Here is a 23,878-nt window from a genome sequence, read left to right as displayed (position 1 = left end):
AATATCTACAGGTTACTGCAAAACATTTGTGTCAGAAGAAGAGAAAATACAAGTATAATTTTTTTCAGTGTGTAGCATTTGTTTCTGTATGCAAACATTAAAATGTATTTTTGCTAACAGTGCATGCTCAAAGACTCTGCCATTTAACAAAGTTTTACATAAACAATGGGGTTTTTTAAAAACATAAAGGCAAACTTCCATTTTAGATTTAGTTCAGATCACCTTCAGTGTTTGGGACAACTGACACCCATCAGAAAATGGGAAGCCTGATCTTGGCATTACTAGTGCAATTCCTAAAGCACCAAACCTTTGCTGAAAGCACTGAAAATGCTCTGTAGGGACATAACAGCCTTTGGGCCAATCTTTTAGCTTTGAGTAATTTCTCAGAAGACATAACAGTCCTTCCAAAATGCTCTTGATCAACTTCTTTCCCACAGAATCTAACCTGAGTTGCTTGTTCATCCACCCTCTACTGAATTATCTCCACCTTTATCAGGTCAACGCTTACATCTCTGAGTCACTAATTGTGGAGTAGGAGCCTACTGTCAGTTGTGCAACAATGAAAAATGTGCAAAATAATTATTGCAGCATATAGTGTTCCTTCTCTGAAGCACAAATGCTAAGATCTCTGTCTGATATTTTGCATGGCTGCTGGCAGCTAGATGACATGATAGCTGGCAAATTCACATAACGCCATAAACTACGGAATGAATTGGATCTCCTCTAATGCAAACTGGCACCCTCTGTTGCCTCCTACGTGTGCAGAATCCCACATGCATCAAGTGCTCCTCCGGAGCATCAGCACCCAGTGGGTGCTGTGGGCCTCTAACTGTTTTTAGTGGCATTACTTAAAATTGAGACTATTTGATCTAAGAATGGTTCAGAAACTTTAAAGACAGTTACTACTAAAATAAAGCTGGCTACAATGCTAACACTGCTTTGTCTTTCAAGTTTAATTAATAATTTTTTAGTTGATGTTTAACTACAGAATCTTAAATTACTTTTCAAAACAAGTTTAATGTACCTACTGCATTCCTCCTGTGCATGTTTACAATCTCATGCTGAAACTGCAGTCAGGACAATTGAGAGGTAACAGTGTGATGCTCACACCAAAGATACTAGGTACCATGCACATATTCAGAAGATGGAACACTACGTACAAAATACATTCTTGATGAAAATGCTCCAAGAAATGAGAAAAATGGGCTGCAAGATAAGTGGCCTTCTGAAGGAAATATAGATTTGTGTCAAGGTTTTATAAGCACTTTTAAAACCGTAATTCTGATTAACATAAACACTTAAGCATGCATGTATCTATGATGAGGATAACTCATGCCTAACACTAAGCATATGCTTAAAAGCCCACTGCAGATTAATGCTTTTTTATTGCGTCTTAAGCACACGTTACTCACTGTCTGCATAAGGAATACTTCACAGAATAGGGCTGGCACCAGACCAGACTGAATGCTTCCGAGTATTATTCTTCAGCTTTTGCCTTTTTTTTTTTTTTGGTAACCGGTCTCTTCCTTTCCATGTGGGAGATCACAGTTCTTACACCATATGGAGATGCAGCAGAAGCCAATTTAAACTTGGACTTGTAATGTGTCAATTGTGGAAAAGACTATTGCTTTCATTTTCTCAGTGCTGCTGATAGATCTAGTGTGCTCCTTTAATACGATTTTTCCAACAACAGACACTGTCCAGATACCTTTCTATTCCTGTCAGACTTTTTAGAATTAGCTTTTTTTTGTATACTGAATTGTTGTAAGAGGCAATACCAAAAGATAAATAATTACAGAGAACAAACATTTTGCTGCATTTGTTGTCAGAGTCTGCTTTGATCAATTTTGCATGAGCATGTGCAGATATATTTGTGCCAATTCAATTTCACTCAAATGCCTGTCTGCAGGCATGGCAGCACTTAAAGCCTTTGGTCTACAGCAAGGATGATATTATAAAAAGATTAATGTTGGTTTTAAAAGTTGTTTCAAATTTTTATCTTACAATTTTTTTTTCAAGTAGGACTACTTCATGAGTCTAATTCATGGCATTCTGCAGGAATACAGACTTGTGCCTTCATTTTTAGCCCCCACTCCCTTTTGGTTTGTTGTCTTTTTTTTTTGGCAATCTGCCGCATGTAAAAGAGGCCATTCCTTCCAGATTGCAGAGCTTTAGGTGTCCTAAACAATAACCAGTCTTATTTCATCACCAGTTTTATTCTCTATATTAAGTATCATGAACAATACTAAATGTGTCAGAAGAACTGCATCTAATACTGTTTTGATAGCAGCTTTGGCTGTGTCAGTCCGTAAAGCCACTTCTAGGCAGCCTCAAGCTACTCAGTCTGCTCACAGCAATGCAAAGTGAGACTGAGAGTCTCCTTAGTTGCTTTTTTTTTTAAAGGCAAACCTGCAGCAATAATCACAGTGAATGGCACTTGTTCCAGTGAAGATCTTTCTCTTCTCTCAAGCTATTGTTCTATTTGTACTCAAGCATAAAATTACTGAAATTGCATTATGTCAGACCTCAGTAATTCCCTTTCCATATTGCAACTAATGCTGGCATAATTTTCTTTTTCAAATATGCACAAAGTCACTAGCCATATCAGCATCAATATGGATTGTTCTTTTGAAAATGTATCAGCCTATTTGCCATTTTTTATTTATGCATACTGGCTTATAATGTATAGCCTGGCACTTGCCTCATTTCACTTTTACCTTTTAAGGAGGAATGTCTTATGTCTCATGCTATCAGTACATTTACCAGTGAATCAGGCAATTTCTTTCATTTATAGCAGGCAAGTTCCATTCCCAGTGAAAACAGGAGCAAATTTTTGTGACTCTGGGCCCTCTTTTTATTCATTAGTACTCCACTGGAACGTCAGATTACGTTCTTACATCAGTAAGCAACTGATCCTGAATAATTTCAATGACTAATCCCCCCAAAACTCTTTCACACACATTCAAAGTCATGCTGCTTTAATTAAAAGAATACAAATAATGATGGCTATTTGCTATATCAAATTTATCTTCCTCTGACCTCTCTCACAGAATTAGAAATCTTGACCTGTCACAGTGTTAGTGACAGATGTAGCCCTTAGTTGTGAAATGACTGTTTCAGCCTCATCATGAGTAGGATAACTTTCTTTGGAGCATGCTGCAGTATTCTGTAGTCTTTCATTCAGCTTTTTAAGAAGTTGCAACAGAAAAACAGCTTTTGAACTTTCCACTGAAAAGGTAAACGCTTTATCATTTGGATAAGTAACTTCTAGACTCCAATACAAGTCAGACTCTACAAGTCTTGTGGACACTCTGTCCACAACAAAGGAAGTTAAATGGAGCTTAGATGCTTGCTTATCCCCAAACGGGACATTTAAAGACATTCAAGTGGAGAAGATCCTACAGAGAACGAAGCTGTCAACAAACACAGTAGTTGTCCAGGATGAGAGATTTTGTAATTGCACATGATGTTTTTCTGAAGAACAGAAAAATGCACTCATGACAGGCACACAGTCTCCTGACATCTCTTGAATTTTTTAAGACTCCACTCTGACTTTTAGGGTCGCAATCACCAGAATTAAGGGTTTTGGGTTTTTTGAAGGCATTCAGGCACACCACTTCTTTTTCAAAATAATACAGAGCAAATAAAAAAAATAACTAATGAATAGCTAGAAGTAGCAGTTATGGTACAAGATAAGTAATTCAGCAATACAGAAATACTTAAAAAAATTGCTGTTAGAAAATAAGTGACCTTTTAAGGACCTTTAACACTTTTAGCAACTGGGATACAAAGGAATGCACTCCTGCACAGAGAAAGCTATGACTATTTTAGTAAGAAAAAATAATTTAACCCAAAATAGTACACTCAATAACCAGTAATTACAACAGCCTGAGACTAAGTATGTCAACTGAAAACTCGGTGACTTTTCAAAGTGCCTCTGGAAAAACCCAAGACTGCAATATTTTTGGTCATTATTGATGTGCAAGAGATGCAGCCTTCAGTATTTACATTATCACAGCTTGATAAATCATAACTTACTTATGTTGTTAAATTATCACCTGCAAAATGAATGATGTGCAACATGTAATAAGACAGGAACAAGAATATACTGGCCAAAACAAAACAAAGACTAACCTTACAAAACTCCAAGTTCAAGAGATTGCTCTATTTTTATTTATTTTAAATTCTGAAGTTGCCCATTTACCTGAAAGAGAGAGCTCTGTTTTTCTGTACCCGGTGCCTTTTCCATCCAGGAATCCAGTGGTTTCAGTGTATTGGTATTCTGAGTAACAACAGGAAACTTAGCTGCCAAAGTTGGTCTGCTGGATACATGTAACTGTTGTTCTTGTTGCACTATCTGGAGCTTTTTCAGTAACTCTTGAGGTGAAATCACCCCAGAATTGGCTGCTTGATTGCCAGAGAGAGAAAGCGGCTGTCTAGGAAGTTTGGATTGTTCTTTACCAAGTGTCTGAGACTCTAAAGTCTGGCCTGGTAGGGAGCCATTGAAATATACCAAAGGTGGCTGGCTCATACTGTTTACTGGTGCTGCTGGTGCTCCAACAGCAGCAGGAGTCCTGCCGAACACAGAAGCTGTTGAGTGCACAGATCCTGTTGCACTGGGGTCCATTTTCGTCACTGACCCTGACTGACCCTGTAATTTCTGTAATAAGCTCTGAGTGCTGGCAGTATCCTGAACTACACGAGATGTTGCAATACCATGAGAAGTCACAGGTTGGAAGAGTCCTGTGAAAGTCTCACCCACAGGGTGGATATTGCCATTTTCACAGAGTCGGTTCTCAGGAAACTCAGCAAGCGGGTGAAGGTCTGTCCCACGCACCATCAGCTTCTGAATGGCCGGGCAAAGCTGCTTCTCTGCAGAGGGCGAATGCCTGCTAGGTTCTTCGTAGGACAGGGAACGTACCACACCCTGCCTAACAGGAAGATTTTCTTGATGCTGTTTATTAAGTGGTTCTGAGACATCTGGCTTTTCTTGTTTTCCAAACAGTGCTGTCAAAGACAAGTGCTGTGGTTCAGGATCCACGTTCTGTGAGGGGACAAAGGAAAAAAGTAAACATAGTTCCCTCATGCATAAGTTACATTAAGCGGTGACAATATTTAGCCAGCAGTATTCAAGGAAAAGCCGAGAAAACTGCTATGCTCTTTTCTCCCCAGAGAATTTTTAATAGTTTTGTCACACAGGAAGGGCAAGACGACAGTTGTCAAGCTGCTAATGTGAGAGAAACCGGTGAATCAGAGATAGCAGTGGCTGCACTTTAAATACCGTGAAAGAGCATCTTCCCTTTCAGCCATCAGTACAATATTAGTAAGAGGCAGAAATCTCCCCTTGTGTGAGCAGGGCCACTTCTTGTGCATCTCCCTGTCACAGCTGAATTCACAGTTTTTAGGATTTTGCAGTGTGATTTAGCTTGAAGATATATCAAGAGGCTTTTCTTTATTTAGATTAACTGAATTCACCTAAAGAAAAAGGACATAAAAAATGTGGTTCAGCAATTGACTAGATCAGCTTGCAATCAAAGCAGCATCTGAAAACTGAAAGACTAGTATTTCTTCGTTGCATCGGGATAGTATGCCTGTGACTTACATACTTCCACATCATATGGTGGGGATTGGGGGCTTTTAATAAAACAGATTAGTTTTCATTAAAATAATTCCTTACTGTGGTTCCACCTCAAATTCTTGTGCTGACCTTCTGACTCAAATATTCCTACATGGCTACTCAAATACCACTAGGCAGAAAACACACAAAACATTTTACCTTGTTTTGCTGAGACATTCGTTGATGCTGATTTTCACTAGGCTTCACTGGAATTGGTTTGATTAGGTTGGGGTTGTTATAGATTGCAGAGGAACTGGTTATTTGTTTTGGCTCTGAGCAGGTCTTACACTGCAACAGAAAAGAAGTATATTAAGTAAGTGGGACAGTATCTTTCCCCATAGTTCTCCACTATAGCAAAATCCAGACATGGCCAAGTACTCAATAACCAAAAATAGTAGTCGCAGCACTGATGGTGAAATGTTATGCTACTGAAAGAACTATAACAACTGCAATTTAGTTTTCTAAAACCACAAAGCATATGTAAAAATAAACACTCGATTCCAAGATTCCCTGTGTATGAGGCTTCCCTCTAATTTAAATCTCAATTCTCATTCTTACCTTCTTTTTTTCCCAGCACTGAAAAAAAGAAAATTGAAAAAAAAAAGCACCTTAGAAACCTAGGAATAGACATCCTTCTCCTGCATCAGTAGGCAGCTAGAAGTAGTTTAGATACATGAAGGATTAATGTGCCCATAAAGAACATTTAAAATCCTTTTTGTTAAAAACTGGAATTGTAACTCAAACTCCTTTACATAAATATTCCACATTGTGGGAACTTGGAGGATGCATACACCCACAGAGGAAAATAATTAAAGATTTAATCAATTCGTAGAATCAGTATGTTTTCTTATTAAATATGACGGGATTAAGAACAATATTTATTAAAAAATGGGCAGAAACATGACAAAGTGATCAGGGACATGGAATGACTGACATATGAAGAAAGAAGGGCATGATTTAACTGAGAAAAAAACTCACAGAAAACACTGCATGAAAGAGAAATAATAAATGGAATAGGAAAAGGTGAACAAGACGGTCTTATCTACATTGTACCAAAAATAAGAATATAGTAAATGAAACTACAGAAGCATTGGGTATACAAGGAATGCTGTTGTCAGTAGAAAAGAAAACGGTGTATTGGAAGTCACTGTCGCTTGATACAATTGAAACCAAGAAATCGGATTTTTAAAAGAATTATCTAACAAAAAGTTAATCCTATCTAAAAGGAATATTCATAGTTAATTACCTGAATTTGATGGGCTCTAAATTTTATGCCACAGGACTAATGGTTGGGTAAGGAATGATCAGATTCGGTTTCTCATTATTTCCTCCAAAGAGCCCAGCCTTGTGCGTTACTCGGGACATAGCTCTAGACTGGACAGACTGCCATAGGGACACACAGTGCTGTGTGATTATGAAAATACAAGTGTCCTTTCCAGAACTTTCCTAGATGAACTCCTTATGACGTAAATGTGTTAGGTGAGAAAATAACCCCCTCTCTCAAATACACAAAACTGATCATTTAATCCATTTCTGACACCTACCGCTACAGTAATTGGTTCCAGACCTGCTCAGTAAAACAGAACTTCAATTTTCAAGAGGACTCAAGGGGCTCTAAGAGGTACTCAGTGCCTTCTTTGCAACATTTGTCCTCAGGAATCCCAGCCCCCTGAGGCTGGTGGGAAAGTCTGGAGCGATGAACACTTACCCTCAGTAGGGGAGGATCAGGTTAGATAGCGTGTAAGCCAAACAGACATACACAAGTCCATGGGACCAGATGGGGTGCACTCCTAAGAGCGCTCCTCATTGTGAAACCACTTTTCATTTTTGAAAGGTAAAGGCAACTGGGGGAGGTTCCCAAGGACTGGCAAAAATCAAATATCAATACTGTCATCAAGAAGGGCAACAAGGAGAATTTGGGGAACTTCAGGCTGATTTGCCTCACCTTGATCCCTGGGAAGGTGATGAAACACATGGCTTCCAATTGGAAACAATTTCTAAACATATTAAGGACAAGGAAGTGATTGGGAGTAGCCAGCATGGATTTACAAAGGGGAGATCATGCTTGTTCAACCCTTTTACAGTGAGATGACTGGCTCAGTGAATTATGAGAAAGCAGTGTATATATTTTACCTTGACTCCTGCAAAGCTTTTGACACTGTCTCCCACAACATCCTCAAAGACAAACTGGTAAGTGGACAGTGAGGTGGATAGAAAACTGTCTGACCTGCTGGACTCAAAATGCTGTTGGCATGAAGTCCAGCTGGAGGCCAGTCACTAGTGGGGCACCCTGGGGTTTGACATTGCAGTCAATACTGCTTAACATCTTCATTAATGACCTGAATGATGGGGCAGAGCAGGCTTGCAGACAATATAAAACAGATATGTGTAGTTAATTGACCAGATGGTTGTGCTGCCATTGAGAGGAATCTTGATGGGCTGGAGAAATGGGCTGATGGGAATATGAAGTTCAACAACGAGAAACTGAGGAAGAATAATCCCATGCAGTACAGGTTGGTGCTGATCAACTGAAAAGCAGCTTTGCAGAAATGGACCTGGGTGGACAAGAAGTTGAATACAAATTGGCAACATGCCCTTGTGGCAAGAGAAGGCCAACAGCGCCCTAGATTGCATTAGGCAGAGCATTCCCAGTCGATCAAGAGAGGTTCACCTTTACTGAGTACTGGTGAGACCACTGGTTAGACCCCTCTATTAAGCACTGCAGTGCTACATCCAGTTCTGGGCTTCCCAGCACAAGGAAGATGCAGATACATGAAGCCTATGAAGTTGATTTAAGCACCTGTCAAGCAAGGAGAGGCTTAGTTTCTAGAAGGGAAGGCTCAGGATATAGTATCAATGTGTGTAAATACCTGATGGGAGGAAGTAAAGACGACCAACCTAGACTCTTCTCAGCTGTGCCCAGTGAAGACAAGAGGCAAAAGGCAAAATAACAGAATATACAAAATCTTGTTTAAACTTCAGAAGAAAACATTTTTTACTTTAAGGATACTGGAACAGGTAGCCCAGAGAGGTTGTGGAGACTCCATCCATAGAGACATTTAAAACCTGACTTAACATGGCCCTGAGCAATCCACTTTAGCTGATACTGCTGTAAAAAAGAAGGTTGGACTAGACTGTCTCCAGAGGTCCCTTCCAATCTCAATTATTTTGAGAGCCTCTGCTGAAAAACCATCTTGTGGCTGTTTGGACACTCAAGGACTTCTGCAATGAATTCCTGAAGATGTGATCTTGCAAAGTAGAAATGTGGTTTCACCTGTGCACCTGGCTTTCTTCTATTGTATGACAATTTTTGGTTCAAACGTTACTCTTAGAAGTATCTTTAAACATGCACAGAGAATCATGCCATAGGGTGGTTAACTATTCGGTCTGGAGATAGAACAAGCACCTGCCTCTTCTTTCCTGCTATACCCATGCTGCATAAAGTGAGACACTTCCTCAAGCACTAGATTGGAAAAAACATGAAGAATGAAGTACTGACTTTGGCAATAACGCAGAGCTTCACAGCAAAATTGAATTTCAGTTAAATATAAAACCACATAGTAGGTGCCTCATGGCTAATCTGAGCAGGCCACATTCAACAAGCAAACATATTTAAACTCAGCTACATTTTTTGTCTTCTCTGGGTAAAAAAAAACCCACACAAACAAACAAAAAAAATCAAAGAAATAATTTTACTAGAATGTGGTATCTCATTCACCCAGAGCCCTTCTACCCATCTCACCGTGCAGTGCAAGTCTGATGACTAAAGATGTCCCAAAATTCAAATACAGAGCTAAGTCCAAAGACTATTCATGGTAAGCAAATCAGTCAAATCAGTTTTCTTTTAAAGCTAGTCCATGCTTACCTCCCTTCTCTATGATTCAAAGCTGGATTAGTGGAAGCATTTGACAGAAATCTACACTTAACTGAAGTTTCAGTTTTGCTTTGAAATTTGTATTTAAAATAGTTGTGAATGGATTGCTATGAAAAATCATAACAGAAAGAAGCCATGAAAAAAGGTGTAAAAGCCAAGCCTACAGCACTAACATAACTATTAAAGTCAAGCCTACAAGTCTAACGTAACTATTAAAGCTTTTATACTAAGGAAAAGTTTCCTTTCCATTTAGTAGCTCTGATTTAAATTTACCAATGCACTGCTCAAATTGCTTTCTTAGGGTCTTCTGAGCTTACATGTCATTATTATTTAATCTGAGTAACTTTATTTTTATTTATTATATTTATTTATTGTTATAATTTCCAGAGTGTTCATATGGACCTGCAACAACATCCTAGGACACAGCCTTCTGCAACCTCATCAACTTTTAAAAAATTTTAAATATACTGGGAGAAATGGCTGAATTATTCTTAAATCACTTTCCCCACCCAGTCTCTGACTGGTGACTTACATTATCTCTCATTCACTTAATGACTATTAGGCATCTTACCTAGTTAATTCTCAGATGAAAGATTTTTTCATAGTCCAAATAAGTGCTTCCTGTAGCCCCAATTTGATCTATACTAAAACAAGTGAAGATAATTTTCTTTTTTAGATTGGACAGATCCTAACCTGTTATGATACTATATAGACCCAAACTGCACTCCAGTAGGATTAAATAGCTTTTTTTTCTCCCAAACTGTTCTCTTTCTACAGGATGCTGCCTTTTCTTCAATATTTCTCCTTTTTTTCCCCCCTGCTATTTTTCAGCATATCTTTTGGGGCAAAAAAACATAAAAGCATGTCTTTAAACTTTAACATGATAGATAACATACTCTTGCATATTTCACAATGAGTTCTGCTGAATTTAAATAAAACCATTTGGTCCTTATTTTTCCAGGATATTTTAATAGGCTGACTTCTTCAGAAACCGTGAGTACCTTAGATTCCACTGCCATACTCTGCATGATCACAGAACTAAGCATATACAAATGAGGTGAGAAGCAGTAGAGTTTAACAGAGTTATCACTGAGCATTTTTCAGACCAAATTCCTCAGTAAAATGAAGAGCAGTATACACAAAGGCCTATAGAGAACGACATTGACCTGAGTTGGTATCATTCCCATGATTTGGAAACATGGCAACTAGGCTGATGTGAAACACAGGGAAGTATGCTGAAGAAAATAAAAAGCCTGTGATGATTTCAAAGGAATCTGTAACTACTGGAGCTCAAAACGTAAAGTCATTTTGGCAAATGGGTAGCATGGCCTTCGTGATGAGTAAATGAGGAGCACCAGCATGACATTTTAGGCAACTGTCAGGTGGACAGGTAAAGAAGATATCAGATGCCATCATCATTAAACAGCAAAAAGGAGCATGAAAGAAATGTCACCATGCTCTTTAGTGGTAGAGCCAGAAGAGTACTCATCAGCTACGACATCTGACGATTACTACATCTTGGTTCACAGGTCTGTCCTTTAGTCATGTGTCTTGTTTAAAGCTATGCTCCACCAAATGACACGTAAGAAATCAAAAGGTTCTAAGATCAAGTCAAAGAAATGCTAAGCAACATTGGAAAAAACCCAGACGTATGTGGTGATCATCAATCAAAAAGAACAAGACCACCACTTAGAATGTTTTAGGCAAGTTTGGTGTAGTCAGAGAAATCTGAGGCAAACAGCTGCTCTTTGTTTTGAGATTTCATAGTCTACCTGTACAAGATATAGCTCAAGCTGAACAGAACATTGTCAAAGGAAACCAACAATGGACAAGCATGGTACCTCAGTATTGCAGTTCTCCTGAAGCAAACACCATGTCACATCTCAGTCTCATGCTCCGCAACAAAAACCTGATTTTGAGACATGAGCTGCAAAGACCTACCAAGTACAAGAAGGAGATGCTAGAAGATCTGACACAAGGAGAGAAGGCCAGCCAAGACGTGATGGAACTTAGAAGAGCTTTGTAGATAGATGGCTATGCTGAAAGAAACAAAGTTTTGAAGCTGTCAGAGCTCGAATGCAGAGCCAAAAAGCCCTGGAAACTGGGAATTTCTGCTTAGCTGATGTAAAACAGCCACAAGACGACATTAATGAGCAGTCACGTGACGTTGTACAAAGTGCTCTGCAGAAAAGACGGGCTAAGGAGGACAAGAACTGCCTCAAAGAAGAGAAGTAGCAGAAACGATTTCCATTCAGAGCCCTGCTTAAATGAGACATACAGAACCAGTTCAGACTATGTAAGAACATTAGCACTGACCCTGCATCATCCAGGCTGAGTATGGCAGGTGCCCTGAGGAAAGCTAGACTTTCTGGGTCCTACTGTCAAGTCTTTCATGCAGTTAACAGATCAAAAACTGAAGCACCTGAAAACTTAGAAACTATATTCCTGTTTGGGCAGGGCAATACCATTGGAACATTTTGCTGAGACAGTGAAGCAGCAGTCAAAGAACCGAAATAGAAGCCCAGAGGCCACCCTTGCTCACTACCAGGAATGACGTTCTTATCAAATGGTTATGTGTAATGAATAAGGAAGCTTCAGTTCTTTGCAGCACATCAGGCAGACAAAGGATGTCTACCTAATCTGAACTTTAATAGATCAAAGATGGTGTAGTAAATGGGTAGATGCTGTAGAAGAACAGTGCAGCTCTTGTAGTACAAGACAAGGGACAGTGGTTAAAGAGAAAAACATTTTGTCATGCTTTGTTCTGTACCCTAGCGACTCTTCAACTGTTTATCTCTCCTAGCTATCATTATGAGACCTGCTAATAGCACTTCTTACCAGAGATCAAGAAAAGGCAAGCGTGCATTAGAATTATATTTTTAAAAAAATACTTCAGTGGTTTAGCAACTTAAAGCTCCATTAACAAAAAAAGGAGGGGAGAGACTATGTATTTTATTTTTCATGTAACCTCTAAATGTGTAACTTAATTTGGGAATAAGATATACCTTTCTAAGTTAGTTACACTCTTAAAAAAAATTCATCATAGGACTTAAAAATTGAGCAAAATTCCTTAGATGCTTTGAAAAGTGATGTTCTTATTCTACAGCTCCCAACACTTTAAAACACCCTCTTCTCTAAAAACACGCAGAATTAAAAAAAGAGAACAGCATATTTCATAACTGATTTCAGCACATCAGCATTGTAAGTCACAAGACATACACTGACAAGGATGTAGATGTCATAAAGCAGCCAAAAAAGCATGACTGCTGTGAAATATACTGACATTAAATGCAAAAAATGGTTGCCATTGCCTTTATTTCTCACACCCTTCCTAATTTAATATTACCAACAAAACAAGAAAAAACCCACATATCAAGAGGTCAGATACTCCTAGTACTCATGTCCCAGATGAAGAGGAAATTTTCATGTTATTTCCTTAGCAATCACTTAAATGATGCAGATCTTACCTGCAGGAAAAAAAATTCAAAACCCTATTATTTAAACAACAGATCTTCTAGAATTTTCTCCTTGATCTTGATTTTCTGTGTGCTCATGTCAAAATGGAAGGTAATTTTTAAAAGATTTATTACCGCCTTCTCACAGAATCTGAAGACAGCCTAATATTTTTCCAGTTTTCCACTTACAGTATTTTTAAGGTTACTTATTGAAAACTGCTTAAACATTTCAGAATATCTCAAATCACACTCATGTCAAGATCAGATTCTGATTCAGTATTAAAAAGCACAGAAAAGATACCAGGTTTTGGGGTGTTTGTCCACTATAATACATTAAATCCCTATTACAGAAAATATGAAGGTCCCGAGCTTCAAAAGAAGCTATACCACAACAAAAAGGGCTACATTTCACCATAACTCAAATAGTTGGTTATTATCTTCCTGAGTATCTTATTGTAGCCACATTTCAGAAAAAGAACTTTTTTAATTGCTTGTGCCTAAGATATATATTTCTAGACTCTGAATACTTACAAGCTTTATTATTGTATGACAACACATATGAAATACAGGGAACAGCAGTAGGAACCTGCTGGCTCTGTAACAATTTGCAGCGTATATATGAATAGTTAAAATTATTAGATTTTTATTCCCCAAAGTAAAACGTTTTTGATTGCTCAATAATGCAGGACATTATTAGTCCATTAGTTATTTCTTTATTTAGAAACCTCAGAAGACCAAAGCAGCACATGGGCTGAAATCATACTACACTTCACCCTCTTCATTTCCTTCCATTAGTGTCTGAAAGTAGCTAACAACTACAATTAAAAGCAGTAACTTCACTGTTAATGGTTTTCTCTGAAGGAAGTTATTTGTACAAACCACAGAAACTATTAGCACGTTCGAATACTCCACCTAGAAAGAGGGCACAACTTCGAGGCACTACTCAATAAGCACAAGACCTCTAAGGGTCAAAATGAAAGCCAATTTATACTTGTTCTTACCTCCTACCATTCAACAAATAATCAGTCATATATGTTCTCCTTTCAGAAGTTTTTACTGATGGTATTCATTTCTTTTGAATTTTTAGCAAATTCCGATGAAACTTTTCTACCAGCCACTTCTACACAAAATGAGAGAGCACACTGTCCAACATCCGTTTCACTTTGAGTGAAACTATTTAAAAACAAAATAAAACCAAACCTTTTATATTTTAAAATGTAAAGTGTGAGCAAGTTGGCATCATAGTGTCACCAAAAAGAAGTGTCCTCTTTTTAGAGACAGCAAGTCTCACCTTGGTATACTCATCTTTGGCCTTGGTAAGCATCCGTAAGATATCCACTTCTTTGTTATTAGCAGAATTCATGATCATTGGGGACACTCCTGTTCCTGTGCCCTGCTGTGCTTTGAATTGTTCCTGCTGAGTTAGGCTGAAAGTTGAAGGTGAGAGGAGAATATACAAGACAAAAAACAGATAAAATATGAAAAGTTTAACTACTTTACAATAATCAAAACTCAAATATTTTCATTTTCCCCATCTACATTAAAACATGTGTAAAAAATCTCTATTAAAATATCTACATTAAAGCATAATTTGACCAGGCGTGAGATTCATTTTCTCCAATCTTGAATATGCTAGGCTATAGAATAATATTTCTGGAACTCAGTCACAATTTCTATACCCAGAAGGAGCAGGGAATTTATAGTGTTATTCAGTTCTGCTCGTGGTGAAGAATGGCAAACACAACAAATCAGTCATTAACTACTAGCAAATGACCAATTTCCTGCCCCAGCTGTTTTATTATTATTGTAGAATGCTGAGAATTAAAACACGCAGCCAATTGGCTGAGCGACAGGGTATTTTTTATCTATATGCAACACTGCTATTATACACCACTACACGTGGTTTACAATTGCATGAATCCTCCGAAAACTAGTTTTTATTGTAGTAAATTACCAGTTTGAGAGTACCTAATCACCACCAACTGAAACTTGAGCTAGTTAACTAAAATTAGCTGTCAAAAACCTGGTTTCCTAGGGTTTATTGCTTATTTCTGTAAATTCATCCCCATCAATTATTTCTTGGGTCACAACCGACTCATTTTAGAGCTGTAGGATATACAGCAAAACCAACAAAAACCCCTAAACAAACCCCCACCATTGTCACAGTCTGTGTTTCACAATGTTTTGTCACTGCAAAATGAAAAGCAGCAGGTATTACTTTAAAAAGAGATAGAGAGAAAACATGACTACCTTCCCATCCAGAGTTTTATAACAAATACTATCTGGAACATAGTGGTAGAAGAATTAAAGCACTTTGCTATGGATTGAGATGTGCGAGGATGAGCCTTGTTTGGACTTGTACTGCAGGGCACATAAAAGGGCTTTTGGGCACTTGGTAGCTTTGGCAATCAAAATTGATGTCACCTCCTCAGCATGCTTCTGGCTACAGAAGCTGTTAAGACTGGGACAGATGACCTGAAAAGGAGAGATTCACAGGTCTGACAGCGCCTTTGCATCGCGCTGTTAGTACCCAATGCTGTCAGCCTGACTGTAACTGCCTCCCATGGCTTTTCTTGGGATGACAAAGACCTGGCTCTACATCATCTCTCCACCTGTTCCTTAAAAGAATTGTGACACAATGATATGCCCAACCCTATATACCACAGGCAACCGGTATATCCAATCTCTGTCCGTTCCTATGGGGCCCCTTTACTATATCCTCCCCTTTATACCTCTAAAAAATGTAGATTGTATATGTTGATAAAAATCTATAAGACTTCAGCTCCTTCCTCCTCCAAAGAAACATGAAAAAACCCGCAGAATATAGTGATAAGAATGGGATCATTGCAAACAAGCCCCTCACTAGGCCTACCAGAGAGTAGAGCAGAAGAATAAGCCCTGTCCACCCTGGACATGTGAAGAGACCAGTGACAGTGAAAAAACCATCCATGATACTGTTAGATTAAAATACAGCTGAGAATACAGTTCTGTGTGAAATTTTAATCTCCAACTTGACTGCAAAATTAAAGATGGTATAACATATATAAAATAATATTATGTATATAAAAGTAATAAATTCAAAACTAATTAAAATCTTGCTTTATATTCCTAAAACAAAGTGAATTTTGTACATATTGTTAAGAAATGAGGAAGCAGAAATTCAACCGTGATGTAGAAACAGCATAAAAACCACACAAATTTTATTATTACAGTATACCTTCATGATAGCCCGCATTTACACTGATAGGGGGAAAAAAAGATGTAACAGCAACATTAAAAATGAAAATCTCCCCAAACTGAAAAATATATTAAAACCCCAAAGAATACAATTCTTGAAAACAGATCTCTGAGTCATCAGGAAATAAATCAGATGAACTGTTACACTCTGATGTATCTGGAATGCTGCGCAGTAAATTATGAAACAGTATTGCAATACAGGGACTTATTTCTGATTATACAAAATGCAGGTGTGTGACAATTTTACTCGACACAAAGTCTATAAAAATAGGTGTAAAGTAGAAAGGTATGACCATCCTAGTAATATAATGTGCATGTATGTACAGAAATACATACATAAAAAAAGCACAAAAAGTCTTGTTTACCCATCACTTACTTTTTCATGAGCTCTGCAATTCTTTGGCATTCTTCCTTATCATAAAACCAAATCCCATATATGGACACTGTAAATGCACATCAAACACAAACTATGAGCATCTTCTCAAACAGCAATTCTACCTGGTAGATATTTAAAAGTGACCTGTAAAGGAATTTTTCAATTTATTTGTTTTATGTTTTCCCCATCTATAGACACAAAAATGACACCTCAGATCCTCCAAAATCAAAAAAGATCAAAGGCATATATCTAAGGATGTAAATTACAAGCTGCTGAACCTTCAATAAAGGCAGAGGTATTTGATCGTTTTCTCCAGAACACTAAACCAGAGTTGGTTTTTTTCTTTGAAATCTTTTCCTCTGTCAATTTTTGCAGTTTTCTTATCATATCCATTAGGCTCCAGTGGCTAGTGTACTGTAGGTAGTATTGCATACGTACATAAGCAAGAGAGATTTGTGTAGTTTTCAACAACCTTCAGGCCTCCCTTATATATCCTCAAAATTGTTACAGTAGTACTAACATACCTCCACCTTCCTGCAGATTTCCTGTAATTATTTTCACCACCAAAGAAGTAATTATCTGTAGCCAACCCCAGGATTAGAAAATCTATATCTTAAGTTCAGACCTCCACTAACGAAAGTTCCTGCAGCTTTGCACAGCAAAAACAGATTTAAATTTACTAGTAGTTGAAGATTCTCAAACACACCCCCCCTGCTAATGAAACCATCACGATGGCAATAGCCATAAGGGAACTGTAGTTAATGCAGCTTCCCCCATAACAAACAGGGAGCTTTTTCCACTCGCGACCATGTTATATAGCTCTTGTAAGATAGCCCGGGAATAAATCTACAATACTGTCTCCAAACAACCTGTTCACATTTGCCAGGGTAACTGTCCTAGTTTTAACCTCAGGCACAAATTTGCTGTGAGAAAAGGAAGGGAGAACCACTTTAGGGGTTAACATGGATCTTCCCCCTCTATCACCACAATCTTGTGTAACATCCATGTTCCCGTTACATGATACAGTAGCAAATAGGCAACCACTGTGTTTCTTCTCCGGTCCCCTTCCTACCATAATGGAGGCAAGAGTTTTCCCTTAATCTTACTAAGAAATGGCAATTCCTAATGTGTTTTCAAACTTAAGAGGGGCTAGATTTTATTTGAGAGGGGCATAAATGGATTGAGTACCTGCTTAAAAACAGCTGCAACATTGACCCTGATAATGTGATATTTCCTTATATCGGCAGAATCCAAAAGCAATCACTTCTTCAATTCCACAGAACCAAAACCATGGCATATGAAGTGTAAGCTGGCTTTGTTAATGTTTGGAAAGAAAACGAATGTGCAGCTGTTTGTAAGACACAAGTGCAATACTCATCTCCATTCCCCCTCAGATTTTCAGCCATGTGTTGTCTTTTATATAGCTAAAAATGGTTCAACTGTTTAATACAGCACACTGGTGAAAAGATTAAAAACCCCCACAAACCAACAGCCGTCCTGTAGACACACAATAAATAACTTTTAAAAGATGTACAGTCTCTTTCACTATTGACTTTTGAAAAGTGTGATGATTTCTATTATTCACCTAAAAAAAGGCAAGTAACATAATATGCACCAGTGGTTCTACAAATGTGTAGCGTAAGAGCTGATATGAACTGCACAAATAATCTCCTTTTTGTAACATAGATGTTAATGTTAAAATATGCATTTTAAATAGACAGTAATATTCTAACACATACCAGTAAGCATCCAACAACAAACTGCAACCTGTAGAAAACTGTGAAGGATTCGCAAGGTTCCAAAATACTGACCTATTATGCAAAACCACACATCCTTCTGACAAAACACAACTGAAAACTTCTTGTCCGTATTACAACAGAGCAAGCAGACTGAAAACTCCAGACAAGTCAAATTTGTTTTAATCAAGATTCTTCTTTGTTATAAAAGAATCTCCAATGCAGATGAGTATTGATGAAACTTTGGCCATCTGCTCCATCCTCTCAATTTTGTTTTTATGTCTGCCACAGCTGGTGGCATCAACAATATGCAAGACAGTTTGAACAGCTTTACCTTTTTGGCCCATTGATCAAATATGTCATAGGCTATTTATAAATATCTGAAAAAATTTGAAAGCTGACAGTCCCATGGAAATACTGCAGTGCTTCTGGCCATTAAAAGTTGAAAGACTGGAACCAACAGCAGAACCAAGCTAGTTTACCTCAACTCAAAGACAAACACAAGTAAACTTCTGATTACCATTATAAAAGACCAATTCAGATTTTACAGAACTACAACTAAGATTTTGAAATACAATGCAAACAAATGCACACTCATTTCAGGTCACAGAATAAGGACACTCATTGTCTGTCCCACCAAACCACCACCCCAACAATATGACATCTTAACTGAAGCTTTATGTCATGATATCGCAGATCTAGATACCTTTAGCCTAGATGTTAGCCAAGCTTCAAACCCACACCCCCATACTTACTTTCTTACCTCAGTCAAATGATACTTTCAACCCAGACTAGGAAGCACAGCTGAAAGCAAGCTAAACCCAAAACCCAAGATCCTCTGAGCTTACAGCTCACCCATTCAGTAGTGAAATCTTTCAGAAGTGGACAGTCCTTCCCTTCTTCCTTCCACACTTTCCGTCTCTACTCTGTTCATCTGAATATGAACACTTCAGAAATACATGGAGAAATAATCACACAGCCGCTCCATTTGTTGTGGCACAACGTACTCCAAGCTCTTTCATGCGTGGGAGAACGATGTACCAGTGAGAAGGCAATAACTTGGTGGAAATCTGAGATACCGGGTATCCAAAGTACACTAATGCATGTTTCCGTATTAGGTGCTCATCACCTGGAGTAGCCATGGTGTAAATTCATACTACAGTAGTATATTCTGCTCTAATCTACATTTAAGGAAGCAAAAATGTAAACAATAGTACTAAAAATGTGCATTAACAGCCATCCTCTTGATTAACAATGAACACAAAATGGGAAAGGAAATTTTTTTGTGTATGACAACACATAAAAACCCAAAACCAGCAAAAGAACCTAAGATGATTACAAACTGTAACTGCCAAGCTAGGAACCTAGCATGCTCTCTGCTAATAAAAACTCAATACACATATTTCACTACAGGCTTTCTACCAGCATGAAAACACTGCGTGTCTTATCGGGATGAAATCTAAACAGATTACTTTTATCTGCCCTCCATCTCTATCAGACTGTTCGACAAAAAGGAAATCCTGACCTAAGTGTCATCTGTAAAGTGGTAATTTCACTAAAATGTTCACGTTAAAAATGAATCATTAAACAGCGGAGGCACAACTGAATCACTAAACAGCAGATGCACAAAGCAAATTCTTCTACTGCAGCACAAAAGAGGAAATATTAAGTCACTTTTAGGCCCAGCTTCAGCTATAAAGTTATCCAAGAGAGATTATTGTAAAAAACAAATCAAAGTCAAGTATCTTCTGCTAACCAAGTGAGCCAGTTAAATGAGAAGTAGCTAACAAAATCTCAATAAGCAGAGCTAGTTTATACTGACAAGATGATACACATCTATTCATCCACTTTCAACAGTTCCAGTCATTTAACAAAAGAAATAAGACTTAGTAATGAATTGACCACATTGAAGAAGAAAAAAAAAGGCACCAAAGTTATGATGTTGTTAACAAGATTACACAAAACTATAAGGATATAATGCAGCTATTGAATCAAGATGCAATTAATATTGAACAGGAATAAGCTAAATAAACTACTTAAAGCATCTAATTGAAGTAATTAACTATTAAGAGGTATCAGTCTTTAGAATTTTTAGAATTTGAAAAAGATAGGTTACTCATAAAACTGAAAAATTGTAACAAAATCTGTGAAGCTCATTTAATATAGCTCAGTGATTGAATTTCAGCAAGTATATTAGTTAATTTTTAGATCACAACTTCAGAGCCAATTCTACGGCTTCTGCCTTACAGTTTTCATTTTTTGGCTACAGATTTCTCCTGTCCTCACAAACACTAGAGCACTAGATACTATTTATAAGCAGAAGCTGACAGCTGCTATCTACCAGAATTATGGATGACAATTTCTAACCTCTCAAAATCTGAAACATTTTTTAATCTATTATGATGAAGAAGAATCTTATCAATTTTCATAATTCATGCTAAGTATCCTATTAAAAAGGAAGGCGTTCTCTCTAGGATTATTTATTTTCCTCTTTATTTGTCTAGCTTCAAGTTTCAGCTATTAGATTTTTGTCTTCTGCATAGATATTTCCATTATCAAAGTTTTGGTTTCAGTGTACCTGCAACACATTATTTCTAAGCTATTGGTCCTCAGACTGGATACAGTATTTAAGTTTGGCAAAAATAAATATAGAAATATCATAGTACCTAGAAACTGGTTTACACTTGCTGGTATTAAAAATAAATAAATAATTCTTCAACCTTCATGTTTTGCTCCTGATATCATGCTTAAGGTACTTTATTCCCTATATATGGCCCAGACTCTTGCTCCTGAATATGTAAATCCACAGTTGGCTACATAAAAATGCAGTTTCTCTACGCACATCTTACAAGTCAGCCAGGCTCCTTTATGTTGGTCATCTTTTCTCTTTGCTATCTACCATTCATGTAATATTTGACTATTCAGCAAACTATCAATGCTTGCATTTCTTTTTCTAGTACCTTTTAGAATATGGCAACCTCCATTTTGCAGGACATACTGAAAAAAGAACTGAAGTAGGTTATATCCACAATGATGATTTTTAACCTCCGAGTTCTTAACTTAAAACATGAATTAAAGCATGCTGTGTTAATTTTGTGCTCTTCTACTCCAATACAAATGTGATCCCTTTGTCCACGATAACGTCTTTACAGTTACGATACAAGCACATGATGTTCCTTCCACTTTGCTCAGGCTCAAGTAGTGAAGGATACTTGCCTGTTGAAGCTCTACATCCTGCTCTGCAGCATAAAGCAAGAGAGCACTGCAACAAAGGAAAGAAGATATAAAAAACCTGCAGCTAAGGCAGCTGCATGCTATCTTGGAAAGCTGAATTCCATCTCTGACGCTGCCCCGGAGATATTATGCAATGATACGCAAGTTGTGAAATGTCACCTTAAGTGGCTGACGCTGACTGTGTGTGTTTCATTTCCCAGTGTTTGACTGGAGGTCCTAGGCCTGGGTGTAAGATTTGCATGCATGACCTGCAAAAGCATCAGCTACTCCAAATCGCAATAGAAGTCTGTAAGAAGTGCTTTTGAACATATGAATGATAAATATATTTGAAAAATTACTCTAATATATTTGAGTAATTTGAAGTCAGACGCCCTGCGTTTAATTGATCTCTGTAAATGTAACTACTCTGCCCTAGGATGCCAATTTGTAAAATAGGGAAGAATAATACTTTTGATCTGAGCAACGTACAACAGTTCAGCTTATTTACGAGTTATCCACTATTATACTGATTAGTATCGCAGAAAACATCAACAAGAAAAGCTATTAACAGTCCTGTCCCTAGTGCAGAACATCAACAGTATGTAACAGTCAAAGCAAGGGCCCACATACCAGTAGTAAGGAAAAACCAGAATACTGAGTAGCTGCTTTTTACATGAACTACATTCAGACTATTTGACAAAGGAAGCAAAGTCCTTTTTGCAAAAGAAAACAATCACATAATTTAAAATTCCATACGAAAAAAAAGAGAGATTGCAGAAGCAACTTTAATTTTGGTATTTGTAAGTTTAGGAGCCTTAAAGTTCTTTCAAATGCAACACTTTGCTTAGCTATTTAGGTTTTAAAAACAAAACACTACAGAAAATTTAATTTTCATCCTGTTATACCATATTGATAGTGATGTGGCTCATCAACAGGACTGGAAGTTTTAGGTCTCTTGCTTCTCTACATTGTGTAAAGCAGCACAATACAAAATAGATATAGAACAAAAGTATTTGTTTCTAAATAATGGAAATTCAGCTTAGATATGTTATTTCTGGATGTTCTTAGAGAGGAACCCCTCTAAGATGTGATGTCTCAGGCACAAAAAAGCCAAGAAAATGAAGTAAGGTAAGAGTTTTTTAAACAACAAACCCCCCTGTATTTTGATATGAGTTTAACTTAAATTCCTAAAAAGCTGCTGAAAAAAACCCAAAACTGTGAAATCATCAGACGCTTGTTCTTTAATTTAAAGGTTGATAAAGCTCCTGATCCACTTACCTGGGGAACTTTTATTAGAGACAGGGAAAACATGCATTAGTAATTCCATTATTTCAAATGTTTAAAACATGATATATGAAAAAAAGCCAGTTATTAAAAGGAAAAGAACACTGCTCAGAGACATCTTATTGCAAACTGATGATCACATGCTGAGAGCAAAAAAGCTGTTTTTCAGCTTGACCAGTCAAATTCAAGTGAGGGAACTGTTCAAACAACCTTCTTAAAAAAACACCCACCCCAAAGTAACATGAACAAATACAACAACAAAAACCCAAACAAAATGCAAAAGCCCCTCAAAACCCCTTTCCCCAAAAGCAGGTGGCTTGAGAGTGGGCAATGACTGGCAACACTACCGAAGTCAAGAATAAGTTCCTCGACAGCATCTGTTTAATTGTGCCTGGAACTACGCCTTAAAAATCAACACAAGAAACAATTTTTTAATATGATGGACCCTGAAATACCCCTGCCATCTTCTACCAGTCATGAAAGTTGGGTGACCAATTTGCAGACTTCCAGACAGAGCCAGCAAACGCTTCTGATTTCATGAGGCAGAAAAGGGACAACTCTGAGATGGTGAATTGTTTATTAAATCATGTCTGGGACTCTGCTGTGATAGCCTGACTTCAGACAGATTTTTAATCAAAATTTATCAGAAATTCTTTATGAAAAAAACCATCAACTCTGTAGCAGACAAGAAGATTGGCTCACTAGAATTCCCTTTAAATAGTGTCATAAGTAAAGTTATGTTAGTATCATAGGAAACTTTAAAGCCCATTGATCCATTTATTTCCATAAAGCTCAGTGGATACAAGAGTCCATCAGCACGTTCTTTACTTTTTGGAAAAGAGCCCAAATGCAAACTGAATTTGCAAGATTGCCCTTAAAATCGCATTCTGTTGATGCTACAAGAGATTTTTAGTCACGACACAGGAATAGCATCTATGTTACGATCCATCTGGCTTAGTGCATTTATTTTTTTTTCCCCCACCCCTGGTCTTCCACTCACATCCCCTGTCATTGCATCATCAGTTCCAAGTAATTTTTAAATCATGACGCGTGATACTGAAATTAAGGCAGGAAGCCTGTAGATGC

At 37.6% G+C, this 23,878-nt stretch overlaps 1 protein-coding gene across 1 annotated transcript in view; it reads right to left on the bottom strand.

The window, feature by feature from the left end:
* The window catches only part of DCP1B (decapping mRNA 1B), a 46,930-nt gene that overhangs the window by 5,242 nt on the left and 17,810 nt on the right, over positions 1–23,878 (bottom strand). Inside the window, exons 4-7 of the mRNA XM_075115721.1 lie at positions 16,560–16,626; positions 14,238–14,373; positions 5,777–5,905; positions 4,205–5,044 (exon numbers count right to left, since the gene is read on the bottom strand). Of these exons, the coding sequence (XP_074971822.1) occupies positions 4,205–5,044; positions 5,777–5,905; positions 14,238–14,373; positions 16,560–16,626 (1,172 nt within the window). The remainder of the gene's footprint in view (positions 1–4,204; positions 5,045–5,776; positions 5,906–14,237; positions 14,374–16,559; positions 16,627–23,878) is intronic.

The sequence above is a fragment of the Phalacrocorax aristotelis genome, chromosome 1, assembly GCF_949628215.1.
Source record: "Phalacrocorax aristotelis chromosome 1, bGulAri2.1, whole genome shotgun sequence".
NCBI classification, from domain to species: Eukaryota; Metazoa; Chordata; class Aves; order Suliformes; family Phalacrocoracidae; genus Phalacrocorax; species Phalacrocorax aristotelis.
This window is presented reverse-complemented; position numbering and strand designations above follow the sequence as displayed.